The 21,719-nt window shown below is 41.3% G+C and overlaps 2 protein-coding genes and 1 long non-coding RNA gene across 3 annotated transcripts; 1 reads left to right on the forward strand and 2 right to left on the reverse strand.

Moving 5' to 3' along the window:
- Positions 2,387 to 4,674, reverse strand: LOC8076073 (receptor-like protein 2). The gene has a single exon (XM_002453279.2). The coding sequence runs from the start codon at positions 4,547 to 4,549 to the stop codon at positions 2,387 to 2,389; it is 2,163 nt and encodes a 720-aa protein (XP_002453324.2). The 5' UTR covers positions 4,550 to 4,674.
- On the forward strand, positions 12,738 to 13,246 carry LOC110434880. The gene is made up of 2 exons (XR_002452398.1): positions 12,738 to 12,868; positions 13,030 to 13,246. It is a non-coding gene; the product is annotated as an uncharacterized LOC110434880 (long non-coding RNA).
- LOC8076074 (receptor-like protein 2) lies at positions 13,402 to 15,540 on the reverse strand. The gene has a single exon (XM_021459717.1). The coding sequence runs from the start codon at positions 15,538 to 15,540 to the stop codon at positions 13,402 to 13,404; it is 2,139 nt and encodes a 712-aa protein (XP_021315392.1).

The raw sequence follows: 21,719 nt of genomic DNA on the forward strand, positions 1-21,719 counted from the left end.
ATTGAGAGGAATCAGGAGCCTTATTAACCCTTATGCTCTCCAAAATCAAAATCACAGCCATTTGGAAGGCCAAAGCTGAAGCAGAGTGTCGTTTTTTTTGCATGGACTGTCCTACATAAAAGGATTCTCACAGCAAACAATCTGCTCAAACGGGGATGGACAGATGACACAGACTGCAGGCTATGTAGAAATGACCTTGAAACACCTGTGCACTTATGCAAAGGTCCATTCACCAAGGAAGTGTGGGAGATCCTAAAACAGTGGTTGCAGTTAACAGCGATAAAGTCGATAAATTCCTCAGGCTCCTTACACAGTTTCTGGTGGAGATGTAGACGCAGATTCGAGAAGAATGAGAGGAGAAAAGTGGATGGGATCTTCATCTACTTTTGGTGGAGTATTTGGAAGGAGAGAAATAGGAGACAATTTCAGCAGAAGGCTCTCAACCCAATTCAAGTGGCCACGTTATGCAAGGACGACATTATGCAGGACAGGATAGCCATGGCACCAAGAGTAGTTGCAGACAATGTTTAGGATCTTCAGAGTGCCTGCATTTCTTCCCTGTTGTTCCTTTCCTGCGTTGGTTGTTTTTGGTTGTTCGGTAGTCTTTTCTTGTGTTTCAGTAGTCTTTTTCTTGTGTTTCAGTAGTCGCGTGCAAAGGAAAGGTAGCTCTATAGTGGTTGTTGCTGTTTTATAAATACTTGTAAATCTTTTTTTTTCTTTTTTCTATCGTCTAATAAAATATGCGGCAAAGCTTTTGCCGTCCTTTCTAAAAAATAACCTTTATGCTCTGCTAGAAATACACATCAACAGGTGTGGTTGAATCTGTAACATTAGAGAGCTGATGAGCCTCAACAGAATCATGAAGCTATTGGGCATGCTGACGACCAGATGAACCATACTCCTTTTACCGCTTGCATTGCCAAAAAAGATGAGAGTAGATCAGCAGCATTTGAACTCCTTAATTTTTCATGCACGTATTTATACTAAATCATTGCCTCCACTAGAAGATTTTCTATTATGACTCAAAGCAGACAGGACAGCATCCGATTTGTTGAAGGCCTGCCACATCAGAGCAAGCACTATATTATGGAAGTAATACACAAACCATAAGATTCTCAAAGACACAAGCGTCTCGCTGTCGATAAATCTAGAAAAATATGAGCATTTACCAAATTAAGGACTTAAACCCAATGATCAAATTCCAATACAAGGAACCTAGCTAACTGATCTAGCCTATGATCAGTTGGAGCGGTTTCTCTTGCTAAATTTTAGCCAGCTAAACTTTAGTCATTTTAGTAACTAAACTTCTAAATACATTGACTAAAATAAGCTAAATAATTTAGTCCCACTAGTCATTCAAGAATAGCTAAAATAATTTTAGCTAACTAAAATTTAGTAAGACGAACCAAACAGGGCCTTGATACAAATCATTTCATTTGAATGAGTAAACTAAGAAAAAAAGTTCCATCCGTGCCCCGGAGACCATTTTTGGCCCTGACCTCATGCGGCCTAGCCCACACATCTAAGGCCCATCTCGTATCCTGCACGAACGCGCGGTAGACGCGGCGGCTCAGCGCCACCGCCACCGCCACCGCCACGCCATGGGACGCGTCACACACCACACGGTCACACGTCACCCTCGCACCGGCGGGCGGGCGAGCGGCGGCGCCCGGACGGCCGAGGGTCACGTCACATCCATCCAGGCAGCGCGCTGCGCTCCAGAGGTAACTAGTGCGGCGAAGATCTTGCGGAGGCCGGGCTGCTGCTGCTCAATCCGTGTCCTTGCCATCAAAGTTTGGCTCTAGCAGAGTAGCAGTTGCGGCGTCTGCTCTCTATTTTGGTCCTAATTTCTGGTTCCATATTCTGTCGTGGATGTATCCGCAACCCCCCTCGAGTCTTACTTTGATTCGCCTTCGGTTCCATAATTCCATTTAGATTGCTTTTGTGGTTTGGATTCAGGCGGCCTAACACATTGGTCTCACAAGATATTAGTAGATCTGCTCCCTCACTTCGTTTACTCAGCTACCACATCAATTCTCAGACATTTATACAGAGTAAATATATGTTGTAAATGCAGTCACACAGTCTCTCAGAAACACATAGAGTCACATTATTAACTCAATAAATCAACATAGTCCAGTGACTAAACACTCCCATTACAGTTTATTTCAGTACAGATTATTTGATATCATCCATTTAGTGGAGGGCATGGGCTAAATGCCGCTAACTATGAGATGTGCTAATCTTGCTGGCTGCTGCCGCTGGAGCCGCTCGATTGAATTACTCAAGTTTGAAGCTGTGGCTGTTTATTGCTAGATTCTGTTCTGTACACTGCATATCCTTAAGCCTGGACAGATTATTGTAGAACATTTCAATTCAAGTAGCTTCAGACGAAATAAATATATCTGAATAGGACCATCTGGTCATACAGCACTCCGACACCGAAGAACATACCAAAGGCCATCGCAAAGATGACCTTGTCGGTGTACTCTTCTGTGGAGACAACAGAGACTGGAGCTGCATCTACTGAATTACAGTGGCGCATCAGCGTAGCGCTGCACAGCTTTGGGTTTCCAAAAAAGCTAGAATCTGGAAATGTGCTGAACTGGCCTCCAGTTGGAACAGGCCCTTCTAGATCGTTTCTGGAAATGTTGAATTTGGAAAGGAAGTGAAGCCTCTCCAGTGCAGAAGGGATTGCACCAGTCAAATTGTTGTAGGATAAGTCTAGCACCTGCAGATTCGTGAGGTTGCCGACTGATTGCGGGATCTCCCCATGTAAGTTGTTGAAGCTCAAGTTGAGTGTAAGGAGTGCTTGTAGCTGGCCAATCTCTGGGGGAATTACACCGGTGAATTTGTTGTTTCCTAGATTCAACATTTTAGGGAAGCCACTGGTTGTACGGTATTGAAGAAATGGTGTCAGGTAGATAGGAAACTTAAGTATTATTGGGTCAGAGTGAGCTGCCTCAAGCGTTGGCATCTCCATCAGTGCTGTTGGTATGTCACCGGTAAGATTGTTATTGGATATGTCAAGATAGAAAAGAAGGTTTAAGCTATTAATCCAGGCTGGTATTGGTCCACTGAGTTTGTTGTTGTCTAACAGCAACCCTCGCAAATTTTTGAGCTTAGCCAGCCAGTTAGGTAACTTTCCATACAGTGGACATTCATTTATGGCAAGACACATAAGATTCTCAAAGCCATGAAATTCATCATAGTCTGGCATGGTCTCATGCTTGAAGTTGCCCCCAATTAGCACGAGAGCGAGTGACCTGGACTTACTGAGGATTTGAAGCGTGTTTGTGATATTTGTAAAATTGTTGTGAGCGAGAGCTAGGAATCTGAGGGACTTGAGATTGTTTATCCCTGATGAAAATTGACCATGAAGGTTGTTGAAAGATAGCCGCAACGCAATAAGGTTGCTGCAGGAGTAAAGGCTCTCTGGAATTGTGCCAGTGAATTTGTTTGACCTGCAATCTAAAAATTTTAGATTAGACAGGGTGGAGAAGTTGACACGTTTGAGATCTCCTTGGAAGTTGTTGTCTTTAAGGATGATGGTTGTGAGATTTGAGCAACTGCTAAGGGCTGGTGGCAGCTCTCCAGACATGTTGTTATTGTCTAAGTGAAGCTCCTCCAGCCTCTTGAGCTGCCCAATAGAATTTGGGATCTTGCCATTTAGCCCATTCCACCCAAGATCGAGGATGGCCAAATTTCTGAGTTTTCCTACACGCTCAGGATCAAGTGTTCCTTGCAAATGGTTGTTAGGGAAAGAGAGGTGCTCTAGTGAGGTAACATTGAAGATCTCAGCTGGAAGGGTCCCATTGAGTTGGTTCTGGCCAGCCTTAAGCACTCTCAAACCAGAGCAATTACCAAGCTCTGGGGGTATTCTACCAATGAATTGGTTGTAGCTAAGGTCAAGGACCACGAAGAATGGTTTATCAACACAAACTGTGCTTGGAATTTCCCCAGCAAAGCTATTATTGCTCATATTGAGAGCAGCCAGATTCTTCATGCCCTCTAATGTGGTGGATGGAAAATATCCTGTCAGAAAGTTACTTGAGATGTTCATTACCTTCATTGCACTGTCAGGGGTGGATTGCAGCTCATGGAATTCTCCACTGAGCTTGTTGAAGCTGACGTCGAGGACAGTAAGGCTTCTAGAGAGCAACAGTTTCGGTGGGAGTTCACCGGAGAGCAAGTTGCCAGATAGGTTGAGCTTCAACAGGCCGTTGAGATTGCCAAGTGAGGGTGATATGTGCCCCTCAAGGCCCATAGCAGCTAGTGAGATGTCTATGACAGTTCCATCTACATTGCAAATGACACCCTCCCATAGACAGCAGTTTGTGTCATTCTGCCATGAACTGGTGAGGCCAGAGGCTTGAGAGAGACCATTGAGGAACTCAAAGAGGGAGGTCTTCTCCTCTTCTTTGCAGGAGATGGCAGGAGAGGCCAAGGAGAGAAATAACACAAGAGCAACACCAAGTAAAGGTATGTGTAGCATTTCTGATTTTCTGTTGTTGCATGAATACTGGAGCGGCTGCATGGTCTTTTGCATGAAAGAAGGTAGGACCCTGCGAAGACTTCACTGCTATATAAAACAGTGGCAAACAGAATATTGAAAAGCTTGCAAGGATGTTGACCCCATATTGCTTTTGCACCTTGTTTTGTCATGATTAGATGTTTGTAGCCTTTCTGCAATTACACGTTCTGATATCTAGGTTCATATGAGCATCCTTCTTTTTTATGGTAACACTGTGAGTTCTGACTCTAGGTTTCAACCCTTTTTTGTGGTTTCTTAATCTTTGTTCCCTAATGATTAGTGATCATGTAATACTGGAAGAAAAGCACTGCAGATCTGCAAGGTTGTATTGTTACTTCATTTGCTAAAGTCATAGACTATTTGCAGTGCATATTTGGTATTTCATTTGCAAGAGCCATGAAGACTATCTGCTCTATATGCAGGGTTGTATTGGCATTTCATCTGTTGGTTTTATAAAATCTAAACCTCGTAATATTTTTGTTCATTTTCTAATGTTTTTTTTCCTGGGATGTGAACTGTACTGATTCACCAAAACATATTATATAGTTGTAGTGAAATGCTGACCGAATCAATTGGAATATGGATGCACCCCTGTTGAGAGATTTGGGAAGAAAGTGAGTACAAGATAGCCCTGTAGTTCCCATGCTGATATAAGGGGAACCATGATGCTTGAGTGGACGCATGACATACACGTATGTTCTTCTAAACTTTGCAAATGTTGCTTTTTCTGAAGCATATTATGCAACACAGGATATAAGTTGGTAACAAGATATCTTTAACAGTGGCGCCAGCAGCCAGCCCTATGCTGGCAAGTGAACTCCGGGTGATGACCATTCTAACAGTAGGATCACCAAGTGGAGCTTAGCGTGACACACCTATCCTGATCTGATCTGGTCTGATCTGATCTGCTTTTGAAAAAGAGGATATTCGTTCACGATCCACATGAACACATCTTCTGCCCACGACGTGTTTCGTCTCTGACCTATTGATCAAGACAGGTCCAGCCTTCGTCTCTCCACCCCTGTGCAGGCTGGCCATGTATTCTTCTCACCGAGTGTCGTGTGGATATGGCATCCGGTACTCTGAGTTTCATTGATAAATTGGTTCATTTAAAACTTTGTATCTGCCCACTGACCCACGGATAGGATATACTCAACCCATCACAATTTATAAGACGTTTGACTTTTTTGACACTAAGTTTAACCACTAACGAGTGGTCAAAGTTAGGATAAAAAAGTCAAACGTCTTATAATTTGGAATGGAGGGGAGTACTTCTGTAGCTGAATTGACAACCAGGGATCATATGCCAAAGGAAGAGAAAATGACCTGTCCAATTGGTACAACGAGTTTTTATTCTTTTCTTCTTCCTCTTCCTCTTCCTCTTCCTCCTCTTCTTTGAGAACCTTCTGTTGATTCCTGTTACTTTTCCCTTTTGCAGATCATGGACAGTTGGTTCCCACTAGTTATCCATCACATGCTTTTAGCTTTTGGAGTCATGGTGGAAGGAATGGAGGATGAGCAAATATCCTTGAGCTGACATTCCTTGATATTGAGCTCGTTTCAGACACGCACAATACACAAAGTTGCAAATACTAAACGGTCGATAAATTTACGTCCTTTGGCTGCCACAAGACCTGCATTCTCCTCCGGTCTAAAGAGTGTCATTTAGATTTTGCACAATTAACATATTAAACCTTTGGTTGTCGATACCCTGTTGAAAAATTGAACTTTGAAAATGATGTCTCTAGATTTGTCTTGAAAAGTATTTTGAAAACATTAAAATTTGGCAAAAATTTGGAGGGGCATTCTAAAAAGGTGGCTATTGCTAGCGAACACAAAAAAAATTCACTCTGGTTAGTTTCTTGAGGATACTGCACCTATTAAAATGTAATATTTTCCCCAGTACGAGAGTCAGGTATCGTTTGGCTGATAAGTCATTGCAGTTGATTTGTTGTGAAAGAAAAACGCTAAATGGCTAGCAGATTTGGCTAATAAGCTCAAGCGAACAAGTAATGTCAAAATCAGATAACTTTGAGACTCTGTAATACCTGATTTTAAGGACAAAATCAGATATACACCATATGTGAGTTTTAGAAGACAAATTTCATATATAGCTACAAATAAAGGGTAATATCAAAAGATAATGCATAAATTATATAACGTACATAGTAAATCAGAGATAACCTTAGGCAGCATATAACGAAAGGTAATTCTAAACTTCGGGTATTAACTTCACTTTACAGTATCCAAACTAACTAGTTGATCACAAGCCTAACACTTAGTATGGGAGAAATAGCAAGAGTGAACACATATCATACTCAACAAGTATAATCAGGGGTTCATGAGGCTTAATAGGCTGACACCGGATTGACTGCATTTAGCTTTTATATGTATATAGCATATTCATCATTAGATAGCAAATAATGAAGGTGGCATCATTAATCTCATAACCACATGATCAATGTTTACAACAATAAAGAATATCATATATAAATAATATAATAAACCATCATTTATCATCATTAATCATATCTAACAGTGACTATCTATTCCATCAGTTAGGGCACAACCAGTATACTAGATTTAACACTCTGCAAAGGTTGTACATCTTTACCCATGAGTCATAATTTACCCTTTCGCCTGAGGTAGCTAGTCTCTTAACCCCCTTCCAAAGGAGGTCGGCAGGGATCACTATGAAACCTTTCAAAAGTTTATCTAACAAGTTAGGGGCGCAAGGTTTTCAATTGGCACGCTGAAAGCCCTAGTTTGGTTTTGGATAATTGATGAAACCCTAGCACTAACCTCTATACTAAGTGTGTGTAGACTTAATGAGGTTGGTACATGCCAAGTGATGGAGCAAGTGATGATCATGGTGATGATGGTGATGACCACAAGATGATCAAGTGCTCAACTTGGAAAAGAAGAAAGAGAAAAACAAAATCCTATGGAGATCAAGGCAAAGTTATTGCTTAGGGTTTTGTTTTTGGTGATCAAGACACCTTAGAGGGTGTGATCACATTTAGGATAGATAGCCGTACTATAAAGAGAGGAATTCTTTGGCGAAGCGGTTATCAAGTGCCACTAGGTGTTATTGTTCATGTGCATGCATTTAGAACCTAGTGAGCTAACTTAACTCCTTCGAAGAAAATGATTGTGAAATTGCTAACACACGTGCACTTGTTGGTTAACTCCTTCGAAGAAAATGATTGTGAAAATGATTCGGCGCTTTTCGGGAAAATGAAGTGCATATTTTCTATTGCGCCGGAGGGAAATTTGGAGAAGTCGTGGGAGTGTTTCTCGCTGAGGAACACTCACCGGACGCTGGCTCAGAGGCACCGGACGCTGTGTCTGAGCGTCCGGTGTGCAGGCTGCCCGACTCGGTTAGGGTTAGGCACCGGACGATAGGCACCGGACGCTGGCTTGAGCGTCCGGTGTGCGGGCTTTTTGCGACCCTCTCTGCGCATGGGTCCAGTGAGCACCGGACGCTGAGGGTGCGTCCGGTGGCTTGCGTCCGGTGACCCTGCGAGTTTGTGGAGCTCTCTGCGAGTCCGGTGTGCACCGGACGCGTCCGGTGCCAACCTGCTCAGCGTCCGGTGCTCTGCAGGTTACCGTTAGATTCTGACACGCGGCTGACGTTGGAGCACCGGACGCAAGGGCTGAGCGTCCGGTGCCCCTTTAAGAGCGTCCGGTGACCCCGTGTTTCGGCCAGTGAAAGAGCCAACGACTCTATTTGCTTGAGGGGGTATAAATACGTGTTTGGCCGGCTTGGGGCTTACTCTCTTGGCATTCTAACAGACATAACATCCTTGTGAGCCTAAGCAAACACCTCCCACTCATCTCCTTCATAGATTAAACATCTTTGTGAGATTGGGAGTGATTCCAAGTGCATTTGCTTGAGTGATTGCATCTAGTGGCACTTGGGGATCGATTTGGCTGCGGTTTTCTTGTTACTCTTGGTGGTTGCCGCCACCTAGACGGCTTGGAGCAGCGGAGGAGGATTGGCACGAGTTAGTGATTGTTCGTGGCCATCTCCCGGTGATTGTGAGGGGTCTTGTACCTTCCCCGGCGGAGAGCCGAAAGGTAACTCTAGTGGATTGCTCGTGTCATTGAGTTACCTCACTTGTGGGTGGGTTCTTGTGGTGTCCTAGTGAGGACGAGGTTCGTGCTACACCTCTTAGCCACCGAACCACCAAGTGTTGGTCGACACAACGGGGACGTAGCGTGCCGGCAAGCACGTGAACCTCGGAAGAAAAATCGGTGTCTCAATTGTGTTTGATTGGCATTCTCCCGGTGCTTGATTGTTTATATTGGTGATTGGTTCATCCCCTATACGGCGGTATAAATATCTCATCTTATCTTTATTTACCGCAAACTAGTGTAACTAGTTTAGTTGCTTACTTTGACTTGTGTAGCTTAGTTCTCTAGTGTAACTTGTAGAGACTTAGTTCTTGTGTGCATAGAGATCTTAGCAACTAGAATTGTTGGGTAGGTGGCTTGCAAACACCCCTTTAGAGCTAGAGCAAAAAGCTTCGCTTTGTTATTTACTAACCTTTTGCTCTAGTGAGTTTGTAGAATTTTTAAATAGGCTATTCACCCCCCCCCTCTAGCCATATTAGGACCTTTCACACGCAGATATAGAGCCCCCTTCCAAATGGCACAATGACGCGCAACCTATACACATAAGGACAGAGGCCGCACTATACCCAAAACGGAAAGCCCCTCTAGTGCCCTTTCGGGTACCTCTAACAAGCTAGATAAGATCTTCATATTGAGCTAAAGCCAGAGCTATATAGCCCTCATGGTTGTATGAATTGTCTCAGCTTTTGCCAAGGGATAAGTCCTTATGAAGGGTCAAGATCAATTTAGCAAAAGCCAGAGTTTTTTTCCACCCTTTTTGTTTATGTTGCTAGAAAGCTTATTTTATTATTTATTGCATATCCAAATATTGATGTTACAAGATCATGGATTATAATCAAGCACTAGGAAGAACTATCCTAATGCATATCCAAATAGGTATTAAGGAAATCAAGATAACAATCATCTGTAATTTCACTAGGGTTGTTAAGGTGGATACATGCATATGATATATGTATTAAAAGTGTGTATGTAACAAAGATGGTTCCAACTTATACTTGCGTTGATCAAAGGTTTCTTGTTGTTCTTGCTGCTCGTCAAAGGATTGGCCTTGATCACCAACGTACGGCTCACCGTCTATACCTGATCATCAATCAACAACACGCAAGTAATTGGAGACAATCATACATGAAGAAAACAAACTATAATTAGAACAGTACACCAACAGTAGTAAAACAAATATAAAAGTTTATAAAAACATTCTACGCAGCGCTACGATCGCACAGACGTAAAGATCACAAAAATCAGAGTTAAAACAATTAAGTTATGGATTTTCTAAGAATTTATTAATTAAATAGTATCACGAAATTAAAAATTTGCTAATCGGTGAAACAGTGATACTATCATGTAGATCTCGCAAAGACGAATCCAACGCAATTTGAATGGATCAAATCAGAGTTAAAATGAGCATTTTATAAGCAATATAAAATCAGTGGCAAAACTATAAATATTGGAAAGCGTATTCTGATTAAACCGACGAAAAATACATTTTTGAAAATGAAAAACGTAATCTCGCAGAAGCGCCATGGACCGTGGGTTGATTCGTGGAAAGAGCAGGGGCTCTTTAACAAAAACTTCAGGCGAAACCGTATCTCCTAATTTGGACCGTAGATCATGAGATGAGCGGCCAAGAAGCGATCTAGGATAGAGAGCGGCCAACGGCAAGCTTTCCACGGCAGCGCCATGGCCGACATGACGAAGGTGGGTGGCGCTTCTCGAAATGCGTTTTCCAAGCACCTAAAAACAAAAGAAAAATACAGAGAGGAGGAGGAAGAGATCGCGAATCCACCTAAGTCCTTGGACCGGGCCGAGAAGGAGTAGGATGTGCACGGAGGCGCAGATGAACTCCAAGCTCGGCGAGATTCAAAACTGTGACGAGAGGGCGGCTAGGGCTCAGAATAGTCGCGCAGATGGGAAAACGGAACGCGGGGAAGATCAGGGAGCTTTATAGGGCTTAGGGGGATCAAATCCCGAAGGAATCGGGATTTGTGTGCGGCCGGGATCGAGTCCGGTTCGTCCCCTCGCTGACATGCGGGTCCTAGGTGGCAGCGACTGGGGAAAAGGGGAAAGGGTGCGTGCGGTGTGGGCTTCGGCTCTCTACTGGGCCTACGAGCTGGACTGAAGGGCTTGCTGGACCGGTGCTGGGAGAAAGCAAGCCCGAGTAGGAGGATGGAGTGGGCCTTCGGTCCGAAACATGGAGAGGGTGTGGTTTTCTCTTTTTTTTCTATTTTCAAATCAATTTTCAAATGGATTTTGAATTCCTTTTGAGATTTTGAAACAAACCACCCCACACAAAAATATAAATGCTCCAGCATGAATGCTCAACATGTAGCTAAGCCTTAGGATAAATTTTAATTTAATGAAAAAATTATTTTCTCTATATTTCATGAGCACAAAGATAAATAAATAAATTATTTTTCATTTATTTCTAAAAGAGCAAAATTTAAAGTGTTACAGACTCAGTTGGTTGGCTGAAGGATAATAATGTCAAGATTTGATTTAGACCCAGTCTTCTCTACCCAGCTGACAATACAGAGATGGCATCTTCTAGACCTGGCGCAAATATCTGTGCTGCATTTTTATTTACTCTGAAATGTGGAAGATGCTAGGTTTGTAACCTTTTCCCTAATATAATGCTGGTGAAAGTTATCATTGACATTTATATACTTGTTGGTCTTTATGCTGGTGAAAGTTGCAAAGTACCAGTAGTAACCACCAAATTCCAGTGTGACAGGGATGTCCCCTCTTGTGATCTAAAAAGGAGCAGTTATCAGTTTAATATGAGAGAAGTGTTGCTAATCCTTGACTAAGCATGGTCTGGTCACTTGTTTGCAAGGCAATTATCATTGAGAACACTTGTCCTGATAAAGAAAATGTTTCTTTGCCCATAGGTCATAGCAACTTACTGTGATATGAAATGGGCAACCATCGAATAAGAGAAGTTGAGAGACACTACAAGAAGTTTTTGTTGCTATCCTTGCTGAGAAATCACTAGGGACAACTCTGCTATTTGCTATGTAAATATTACATTGCAGCAAAAATAAATTTGATAAACTTACGGTACATATAACGACACATTGTTTATTGTTGACCGATATGGTGTATATTGTACTTTTTTTGGCAGAAAGCGTATATGGTACTAGTTTGGCATTCCTTGTTATTTTTTCGTTTCCTCAGCTACCAGAGTTCTAGTAATTTCATTTCGAATCTATTTAGGTTCAGAGCTCAAAGGGAGGAGCAGGTGCAGCTCACTGGGGAAACCTGGGAGAAGAGAGCAGCGGGGGCCTGGCCGGATGCTAAATCCAGACTCCAGAGTTCGGTATCTTGTCTGAAATAATGCAGTAGAGCTCTGTTCTCTATCCATATAGTAGTGACAAGAACATGATCCTCTCCCATATTCTTGCTATCTACCCATACTTTGAGGAGAGCCATAACGACACAGGAGCCGTGGGAGTAGGGAGTTGAGTGAAGGCCTGATTTGCAATGGCAAGGTACTGTGCTGCATGTGCATATCTGTAACCTGAAGAAAAGATGTTGGAAATTTCTTGTTAGGGTGAATTCAGTTCTTGTAATAGTGTCAGCTTCATATGGAACCTAGAAACAGGTCTTGTACTAAACATTTTTGACAAGGGTTCCAGAAAACAATGACATGGCATACCCTGATGATTCCCCACCCAAAGGAAAAGAGAGAAAACTCCTGGTGAATCGTCTTGTGTTAACTCCGACTCAAATGATGAATCCAACGAATGGCATATCTATTCATAGCTTCTGTACAAAAGGAAACTGATCATGAGATTCTTTTATTTTTTTCTTTTAATTTTTTGTTTTTTTAGCAGCTGCACCTGCACCTGCACCTGATAGTTAAAACACAGTGTATATATTTTTTGGAAAAAAAATGAGAGTATCTATCAGCGTCGTTCAAGTTTATTATTATTTTTTTGAACACATCAGTGTTGTTTTAACAAATGTTTCCCTAAAATCCTTTTTTTTTCTAGGGCCTCACTTCCTCAGCCCACAAGTTCAGCTTTTAATGGTCCGGCTCACACTATTCCGCACCATTTTGGCCCAGCCCATGTCCAAGCCTAAAACAAACCGCAAGTCCACAAGCCAGGCAACTAGGCAAGCAAGGTGCGGCCGCGGCGACCAGGCGTGCGCAGCGGCGGCGGACAGCTACCGGAGTGGGTCAGCAGCTCCAGCGAGGTACATCCTACGTATGGGTGGCTGCAAAAATGGGGACGCGTAACCATCCCCCGAGCGTATGGGTGGCTGCAAATTTTTTTTTGAAATATACGATTCAGCAAATTTCGGTTGCTGTCTCTTCTTGTGGTACTGGATACCTAATGTCCTGCCAATTCGTGCAGGAAAGGTCTCATTTTGTTTGTGAAGGATTTACTTGCTGCGTGGAAAGATTGCTCGAAGAATTACGCTAGTAAGTCCAGCAATGTTTGGATACAGTGTTCCTTGGTTTGTGTTTGAAGATGAAATCACGAGATTAAAGTTACACAGGTTCCCAACTAGATTGAAGTACTGATGTATTAAGAGTGATTTTGTTAAAATCGTCATACATGGGTTACATCTTGGAATCCCTTCTGGGTTACATATTTTCTGGTAATCTGAATATGAACTAAATATGGTTTCAGTTTCACAACTAGAGCAAAGCCTTGTAGATTGGAGCTGTCTGAAAACCTGAATTACCAAAATCATCTTAAGCCAGCATGTAAACTGAGGTAGCACTAGCCAAAAAACTTTGATAATACTGTCTGATCATACAGCACCCCTACACAGAAGAATGCACCAAAAGCGATTGCGAAGATGACCTTTTGGACCTTGTCTTCAGTTTGTTTTGTGGAGAGAAGTGTTTCTACAGAACCACAATGGTGGGCAAGCATAGGACCACACAACTTTGGGTTACCCTCGAAGCTAGAACTTGGGAATGTGCTGAGCTGACCGGTGGTTGGGATAGGCCCTTCGAGGTTGTTGTTCGAGACATTGAACTTAGAAAGGAAATGCAGATTGTTTAGCTCCGTTGGGATTGGACCTGTTAGATGGTTGCTAGACAAGTCCAGTGACTCGAGGTTTGTGAGGTTGCAAATCGATTGTGGGATTGGTCCACTGAAGTCGTTGTAGCTCAGATAGAGTGTAAGGAGCGCCTTTAACTGACCAATCTCTTCAGGGATCACACCGCTGAAGTTATTCATGCCTAAATTCAGCGTTGTTGAGAAAGAAATGGGCATACGGAATTGTCGTTGCTGGCTCTTATAAACAGGCAGCTCGAAGGCCTTTGGTTCGACCTTATCTGCTTTTAGCATTGGCATGTCCACTAAGGCTGTTGGAAGTTGCCCAATAAGACTGTTGTTTGATAGATTTATATGGAATAGGAACTTTAGGTTGTTGATCCAGTCTGGTACGGATCCAGTTAATTGATTTCCATACAGAAGTAAAACTTCCAGATTTGTGAGTTTCGACAACCAAAAAGGTATTTTTCCAGATAATGAACAGTGATTTAAAGCAAGGACCTGAAGCTTCTGAAATCCATCAATTCTATCATCCTCTGGCATGGCCTCGTTAAAGAAGTTGTGCCCAATAAACAAGGTGGTCAGGCTGCTGCAACTCCCTAGGATCTGAAGTGCACCTGTGATATTTGAGATGGAATTGTTAACAAGCGACAGAAAAGTGAGGGACTTCAGATTGCCAATTCTTTCTGACAACTGGCCATGGAACTTATTTGAAGATAGCCGCAGTGCTGTTAGTTTGCTGCATGTATATATGCTTTCTGGGATTGTGCCACTGAAGTTGTTCCGCAAAAGATCCAAGGTTCTTAAATTGGGTAGCTTGGAGAAATTGACATTGCTGAGTTGTCCACTGAAACTGTTATTCTTGAGGTCTATGATCATGAGACTTGTGCACTTGCTTAGAGTATATGGGAGCTCACCGGACATGCTATTGTCGTCCAGATGGAGCTCCTCTAATCTCTTGAGTTTGCCTATGGACTCTGGGATGTTACCACTGAAACTATTCCCTCCAAGATCAAGGGCCACCAGATTTTTGAGCTTGCTGATGCCATTGATCGATCCTTCTAGCTGATTATTAGGAAAAAAGAGGTGCTCCAACAAGGTAAGAGTGAAAAGTTCATCAGGAAGAGTACCAGTTAGGTCGTTATTCCCAGCACTGAGAGATGTCAGCATGGAGCAATTACTGAGACCTGGAGGGATTCTTCCACTGAACTGGTTGTAGCTGAGATGAAGTGAAGCAAAGAATGGCGCACTGACACATAAGCTAGCTGGTATCTGGCCACTAAAGCTGTTGTTGCTAGCATTGAGCGCAACCAGACTCTTCGTCACCTCCCAGGTGGTGGATGGAAACTCTCCTGTAAACAAATTGCTGGAGATGTTCAGCACCTGCAGAGGCCGGAAGGCTGAAGACTGCAGATCCTGCAAATCCCCGCTGAGCTTGTTGAAGCTGACATCAAGGAGAACGATGCTGCCAGAGGACAAGAGCTCCGTCGGTAGGCTTCCAGACAGCAAGTTGTTTGACAGGTTCAAGCTCACGAGACCGGTGAGGTTGCCGAGAGACGGTGAGATGTTGCCCTGAAGACCTCTGGACGGCAGGAAAACACCAGTCACCGTCTGATGATCTGAACTGCAGGTGATACCTTCCCATCTGCAACAGTTTGTGTTGCTCTTCCACGAACCGGCGAGGCCACCATCATGGGAGAGCTCAGCGACGAACTGGAGCAAGCAGGCCTTCTCCTGCTCGCTGCATGATTTGGCAAGAGAGGCCAATGAGAGAATGATCACAAGTGCAGGACCAAGTAATGGCATGGCTAACCGACTGGTTCTGCTGTTGCATGAGGAATGGGGTAGTGGTTTCATGATTCTCTCTTGAGCGGTACAAATGACGAGCAATAAATGTGTGTATTCAGACTTCAGAGGATGTTGCTCTTTATGAAGTAATCAGAGTATTCAACGTGTGAGAACTGGCAAGCCACCTCAAAAATTTGTCTGCTAGTTCACGGCCTCTGATATGTTTCTAACAAGTCTATGGCTGCTGAGACTGCAAGTCAAAATAAGCAAAGACTTGTTGGCCGACATCGTGGACCTGTTCTTTGATAGTATTCGAGGAGGACAAATGGGTATGTTTGCCTCTGTTACAGTGCCCTGCACAGAGACCTAAGCAAAGATTATGTTTTCATCCGAATACCAGTACCTGCACAGAAATATTATATGCATGCATCGGTCAAATTTCCATTCTGAAACTTAGCTACTAACTATGTTTCAAAAGAAAAATACATTCTGAGATCATAGAATTTTGGGCAATAGTTTAACCTTGAAGACAAAGCTGGTTGGGTGAGGGATAAGGTCAATGGTTTTATAGTGGAGAAAAGAGAGCTTTTTGACCTCATCCGGCCGTTTACTTGCTGTTTTAAATGTTTTCAGTGGCCGTGCAATGTGGTTTGCATTTTGTTTGCCCTACAGCTGGTGCCGACTTTGTATTGTCAGCTGTCATTGTCATTCATTCACAGTTCACTTGTCTTGATGATTCTGATGTAGGTGATACTTAGGACTTGTTTAGTTCCGAAATTTTTTTAATTTTCGGTATTGCAGCACTTTCGTTTTTATTTAACAATTATTATCTAATCATGGACTAACTAGACTCAACAACGCGATTTACATGTAAATTGTGCAATTAGTTTTTATTTTCGTCTATATTTAGTGTTTCATGTATGTGTCGCAAGATTTGATGTGACGAGGAATCTTGAAAAGTTTTTTGGTTATTTGGGTGAACTAAACAAGGCCTTAAGCGAATGTTTGCACTTTACCTTAGGCAGCGTTTTCGGCTTCACTAAAAAGCAGTGGGTAAGGTCTGAGTCAAGATAGTCGGCGGGCTACTTGACAACATGCATTGGTGATGAGCACTCAGCATTTAGGGGTCTACGATAGACTGCTGACATGAAACGCAATGTTATGCACTTACAAAATATTCTCTGTTCCAAAGTATAAGTTGTTATCGCTTTTTTATACATTCACTTTGCTTTGTATTTAAATATAACAATATGTCTACCTACATAGCAAAATTGATATACTAAAAAAGTTAAAATGACTTATCTATACCTAATAATAAAGAGGCAAAATTTTGACTTTTTTTTGTCTGCCTACTTATAAGCATTGGCAGGTCTTTTAGTCCAGCCTAATCCTAAATTGGCTCGGCCTTGCCATCATCATCAGATAAAAAAACGATGTCCGTTTTTCTGCCTGAACGTCCGTAGCTACTAGGGGAGGAAAACAATCCATCCAACCGGTACTTAGGCTGGGCCTCTTGTGGGCTTAAGTCACTAGGTGTATGTGCCATTTATGTTTTGCCTTTTCACCTTTTGCTTTTGGACAATTCTAAAAAGAAAAATATTTCGTCAAAAAAAAGAAAAATAAAAAATGCTTTTTGATTGTCATACCACCTTCCACAATGGAGATCAGAAATTGAGACGTTTCAAGTTCATAGAGTTAGGTCTTGTTTAGATGTGAAATTTTTTTGGATTTCGCTACTGTAGCACTTTCGTTTGTTTGTGACAAATATTATCCAATCATATACTAACTAGGGTCAAAAGATTCGTCTTGCGGTTTACAGTTAAACTGTGTAATTAGTATTTGTTTTTATCTATATTTAGTGCTTCGTATATATGCCGTAAAATTCGATATGACGAAAAATCTTTGGATTTTAGTGGGAACTAAACAAGGCCTTAATGTTGCCTGCTTGCCGTTGTGGACCAAAGCATCGGCGATCAACCGTCGCTTGCCCATGATCGTCCGCGTCTGTGTTTGCCACACTGGCGCATTGCATGCCAGGCACCACTATCCACTTGCTAGGCCGACGTGTCTTAGTCCAAGACTCCACAATCTCGTCGCCGGTTACACCGGCCGCAACAATCACCAATAAAGGAGACGACTTATTTATTAATTTGGATAATTATTTTATTGCTTACTTTGGTTGTTAATTTTATTTTATTACTTAGTCTGGTTGTTAATTCATGATGAAAGTGCAATGAATATAATCATATTCTCAATGTTAGATTTTTTATATAATTTGTTGGATAATTATTTAATTATTTATTTTGGATGAAGCACAATGAACATAATCACGTCCTAAATGTTAGTGTTTTACATCGCATCAATGTATCCATGCTCCATGGCATCGATGCAAGGCTTGTTTCAATGTTGTCGGATTCATCTCAATTCATATGTGTTGGGATGGAATTTAGTTCAAGTTTCACTAATCCACCCCCACACATGTGGACTGATACAAAACCGACTACATGAAAACAAAGGCCTTAGGGACTATTTGATTATAGGCTTAGAGCTAGGACTGTTTAGTTGGATGATCTACAAAAATCAATGCTAGAAAATGTTTTTTTCAACTCTCTAAACTAAACAACCACACACTATGCATCCCAGCATCCTGCTTGAGCTATCAATTTTTAAAATAATCGACAATAGTCATGAGTAAAATTATCACCTAATTACTCAACTAAATCATATATTTTTTTTTGTTGTAATGCATGGGCACCAATGCCTCTACCGCTATTGAGATAGCCATCATGTGTCATTGCTTTGAGGAGAGCAATGCTGAAGCCAAGAGATGACCGGGTCAGATAAACAAGCATTCAATGCAAAAAAGAAGCAAAATTTCTCATAGTGTCTGACCAATGTCAAGGATTTTTGATTGAGTATTTGGTTGCAGGTGGAGGATTTATCCAAATTCAGCTTCCCGCAAGCTGATGCTTAGTTGTTGATAAAATAAATTGACAGTCCATTATTTTTTATTTTCTTTTTGTTTTGTAGAGATTCTGCTTAGTTGTTGTGTTCATCTTCAGCTGCTTTGTGTAATTACAGAGGTTTCTTGATTGCAGACCTAAATGATAACATGCAATATTGCTTAGCTCCAAGACCCCAGGCTGCCATGTGAATATGTTCTCTAAGCCTATTGTTGATCAATCTATGTTTATAAGTAGTTGAGCACATCAAGGATGGTCGGTGAGAAAACTATGAGTGAGCAGATGTTGATTTGGATGTTAAAGCGGATAACTACTCGTTGCAATACATGGCCACTTTTGCTAGTAATTTAAAAATGGAGGGAATAGCTTATATGCTAGACATATATAGGCTCAAACAAACCCTATTGAGATAGGATAAACATAGCCACAAAGGAAGCTCGAGACCTCGAGTAGTACGAGATGTCTAGCGTGCTCCCCATGTAGTCAGAACTCAGACTGGAAGTACCATAGACGTCCAGACTGGTTGGTAATTGCTTGGTGAGAGTTTTCTTTTAAGGCCTTGTTTAGTTTCCAAATATTTTTAGTTCGGGGCACTGTAGCACTTTCGTTTTTATTTGGCGATTATTGTTCGATCATAGACTAACTAGACTCAAAAAATTCATCTCACGATTTACATGTAAACTATACAATTAGTGTTTGTTTTTATCTATATTTAATGCTCCATGCATGTGCTGCAAGATTTGATGTAACGGAGAATTTTGAAAAGTTTTTTGTTTTGGGATGAACTGAATAAGGCCTAATAAATGATATTGATATAACAAGTCAAATAGGTCAAGGCGATACGATCGTCTTGAGACTATTCCCAGCCTCTCCATATATAGCTAAAAAAATACATAGCCTATAAATTTTGTAACATTCATAAGAGATACACTAATAACCATCAACCATAGAGTAGATCGTCGTATATGTGGCTGGGTAAAAAAACTCATAACAGCCAAAACCATATATTGCCTAGTGGGCTGCTGGGCTAGGCCGTATTTTTAGAGGGAGGCTATTTAAGATGGCCACCTTTGTAAATAAATTTTAGAGGTGGTCTCTTAAAAAATACCTACCTCTCTTAATGACTATTTTTAGATACATGAAGAGGCACGACACTGTTAGTCTATTTACAGAGGTGCTCATTTTTTAGATATCTCTATAAATAAGTTGATCGTTTGTACTCTCTCCGTCCTATAATATAGTGCATCATAAGAATTTTAAGACAAATTAAGAAAAAATATAAAAGATGCATGTATCTTCACTTTATTATCTAATCAGACACTATCATCAATTTGATTAACAGTGATTGATTGATAAACAAAAAATATTTAATGCAAAATTATGTTTTATTCTCTAGAATGTATTATCTTTGAGGACTAATTTTGAATAGTAGAATGAACTATATCACGTGGATGTCTAGGATAACTAGATATAACATCAAAACAGATGAAATTTCTTGTCAACTCAGGCCTTGTTCAGTTCGCAAAAACTGTTCAAAAATGATACTGTAGCACTTTCGTTTTTATTTGACAAACATTATCCGATCATGGAGTAACTAGGCTTAAAAGATTTGTCTCGTGATTTACAGATGAACTGTGCAATTAGTTTTTATTTTTATATATATTTAATGCACCATGCATGTGTCGCAAGATTCGATGTGATGGAGAATCTTGAAAATTTTTGTGAACTAAACAAGGCCTCATATTGTTCTTGCATAGCATTAACGACCAACATGCAGCAGCCGTCCCTAAGTGGACTAACATTTCGATATCTTTTTCTAAGAAAATTGTGTGGCAAATTAACAATTAGATCTTGTTTTTCTGCACTTGTATCTACCTTATTTATATGTGTTAGGGTGAATTGAGATGGAAAAATTGTGCAGTCAAAGAAAAACACTGTTAGTGGGAATCTGCAAGCCACTTTCAAAATTTGTCTACTGCACGGTCATTGCTACATCTTTCTAACGAGGTCAACCTTTGGACTTCTCGGCTGATATTATGGACCTGTCCATTGCTATTATTCGAGAATAACAAAAGCATGCACATGTTTGCATCGGTTACCAGTACCTGACAGAAAGTTAAGGATTATATATGTTTGCTTCAGAGCTCCTGTACATACCTTCGCAGGAATATGTCAACTTTTCATTTGGCAATTTATAAGTCATTTCAAGAATTTTGAAGAGTTAAGTATCTCAAATTTGACCAAAATTATGTGATAACATAATAATATTTATGATACCAAATAAGTATCATTAGGTTCTTCATTAGTTATATTTTCATAATAATATCTATTTGATGTTATAATCTTTCTAATTTTTTATATAATGTTATTCAAACTTGAGATATTTTAATTTTTCAAGATTTTTGGAATGACTTATAAATTGGGATGAGGGGAGTATTTCACAAGAAAGTTCATGTTAGCAGGTATACTGTTTGCAGTAGCTTTTTATGACACAAAATCGTAGTATGTGCGCAATAGTTTTTTAGAGTGCGTTTTGAGTAGTAATCATTGGCGGACTCAGGCCTAGGGCCACTAGGGCCAAGGCTCTAGTCGTGGATCAGGTAGGCTAGGTAGAGCTTAATAATTTTTAGTTCAGTTATTAGTTTATCAGAGTTCAGTCAACAAACTTCCAAGCCAATCAATCCCGGCAAATTAGGATCTGACACCTCTTGTTATCTCGCCCCTCTCACGTAGATGTATGGTCACTCGCGCCGCCGCTCGTAGCTGGTGCCAGTCGCCTACCAGTGCCTTGTCACTGTGCCATACTTGGGCCAGTAGGCAACCACCGGCGCCTGATCTGGTGTACAAATCACCATCGAGCGTGGGATTCATCTATGTGCAGGCCACGGAACCACATCATCGCTGAGAGGAATGAGCAGAAGATCAACCAACGCTTCATCGAGTCCTCCCGCATCCTCAAAAATGTCCTGATCCAATTTATGAAATAATTGAATCCTGTAAATCTACTACTACATCTACTCTGTTTTTAACAAAAATTAAACTCCACCATGCAACATATATAGATTATGGTGAATTTGTCCTAGCCTTTATAAAATCCTGGGTCCGCCTTAGGCGGTAGTTGTGTGCTTTGCATTAGATACAGTGCTGAGTGCGGTTGAATGATTCGGATGGAGAAAATATAGCTTTTTGACCCGATCGTTCGTTTTGTCCTATAGCTGGCGCCGACTTTGTATTGGTTATCATTCAATGATATATCACTTGCTTGTATCTGGTGTAGGTGAAAAA

The sequence above is a fragment of the Sorghum bicolor genome, chromosome 4, assembly GCF_000003195.3.
Source record: "Sorghum bicolor cultivar BTx623 chromosome 4, Sorghum_bicolor_NCBIv3, whole genome shotgun sequence".
In the NCBI taxonomy this organism is placed as follows: Eukaryota; Viridiplantae; Streptophyta; class Magnoliopsida; order Poales; family Poaceae; genus Sorghum; species Sorghum bicolor.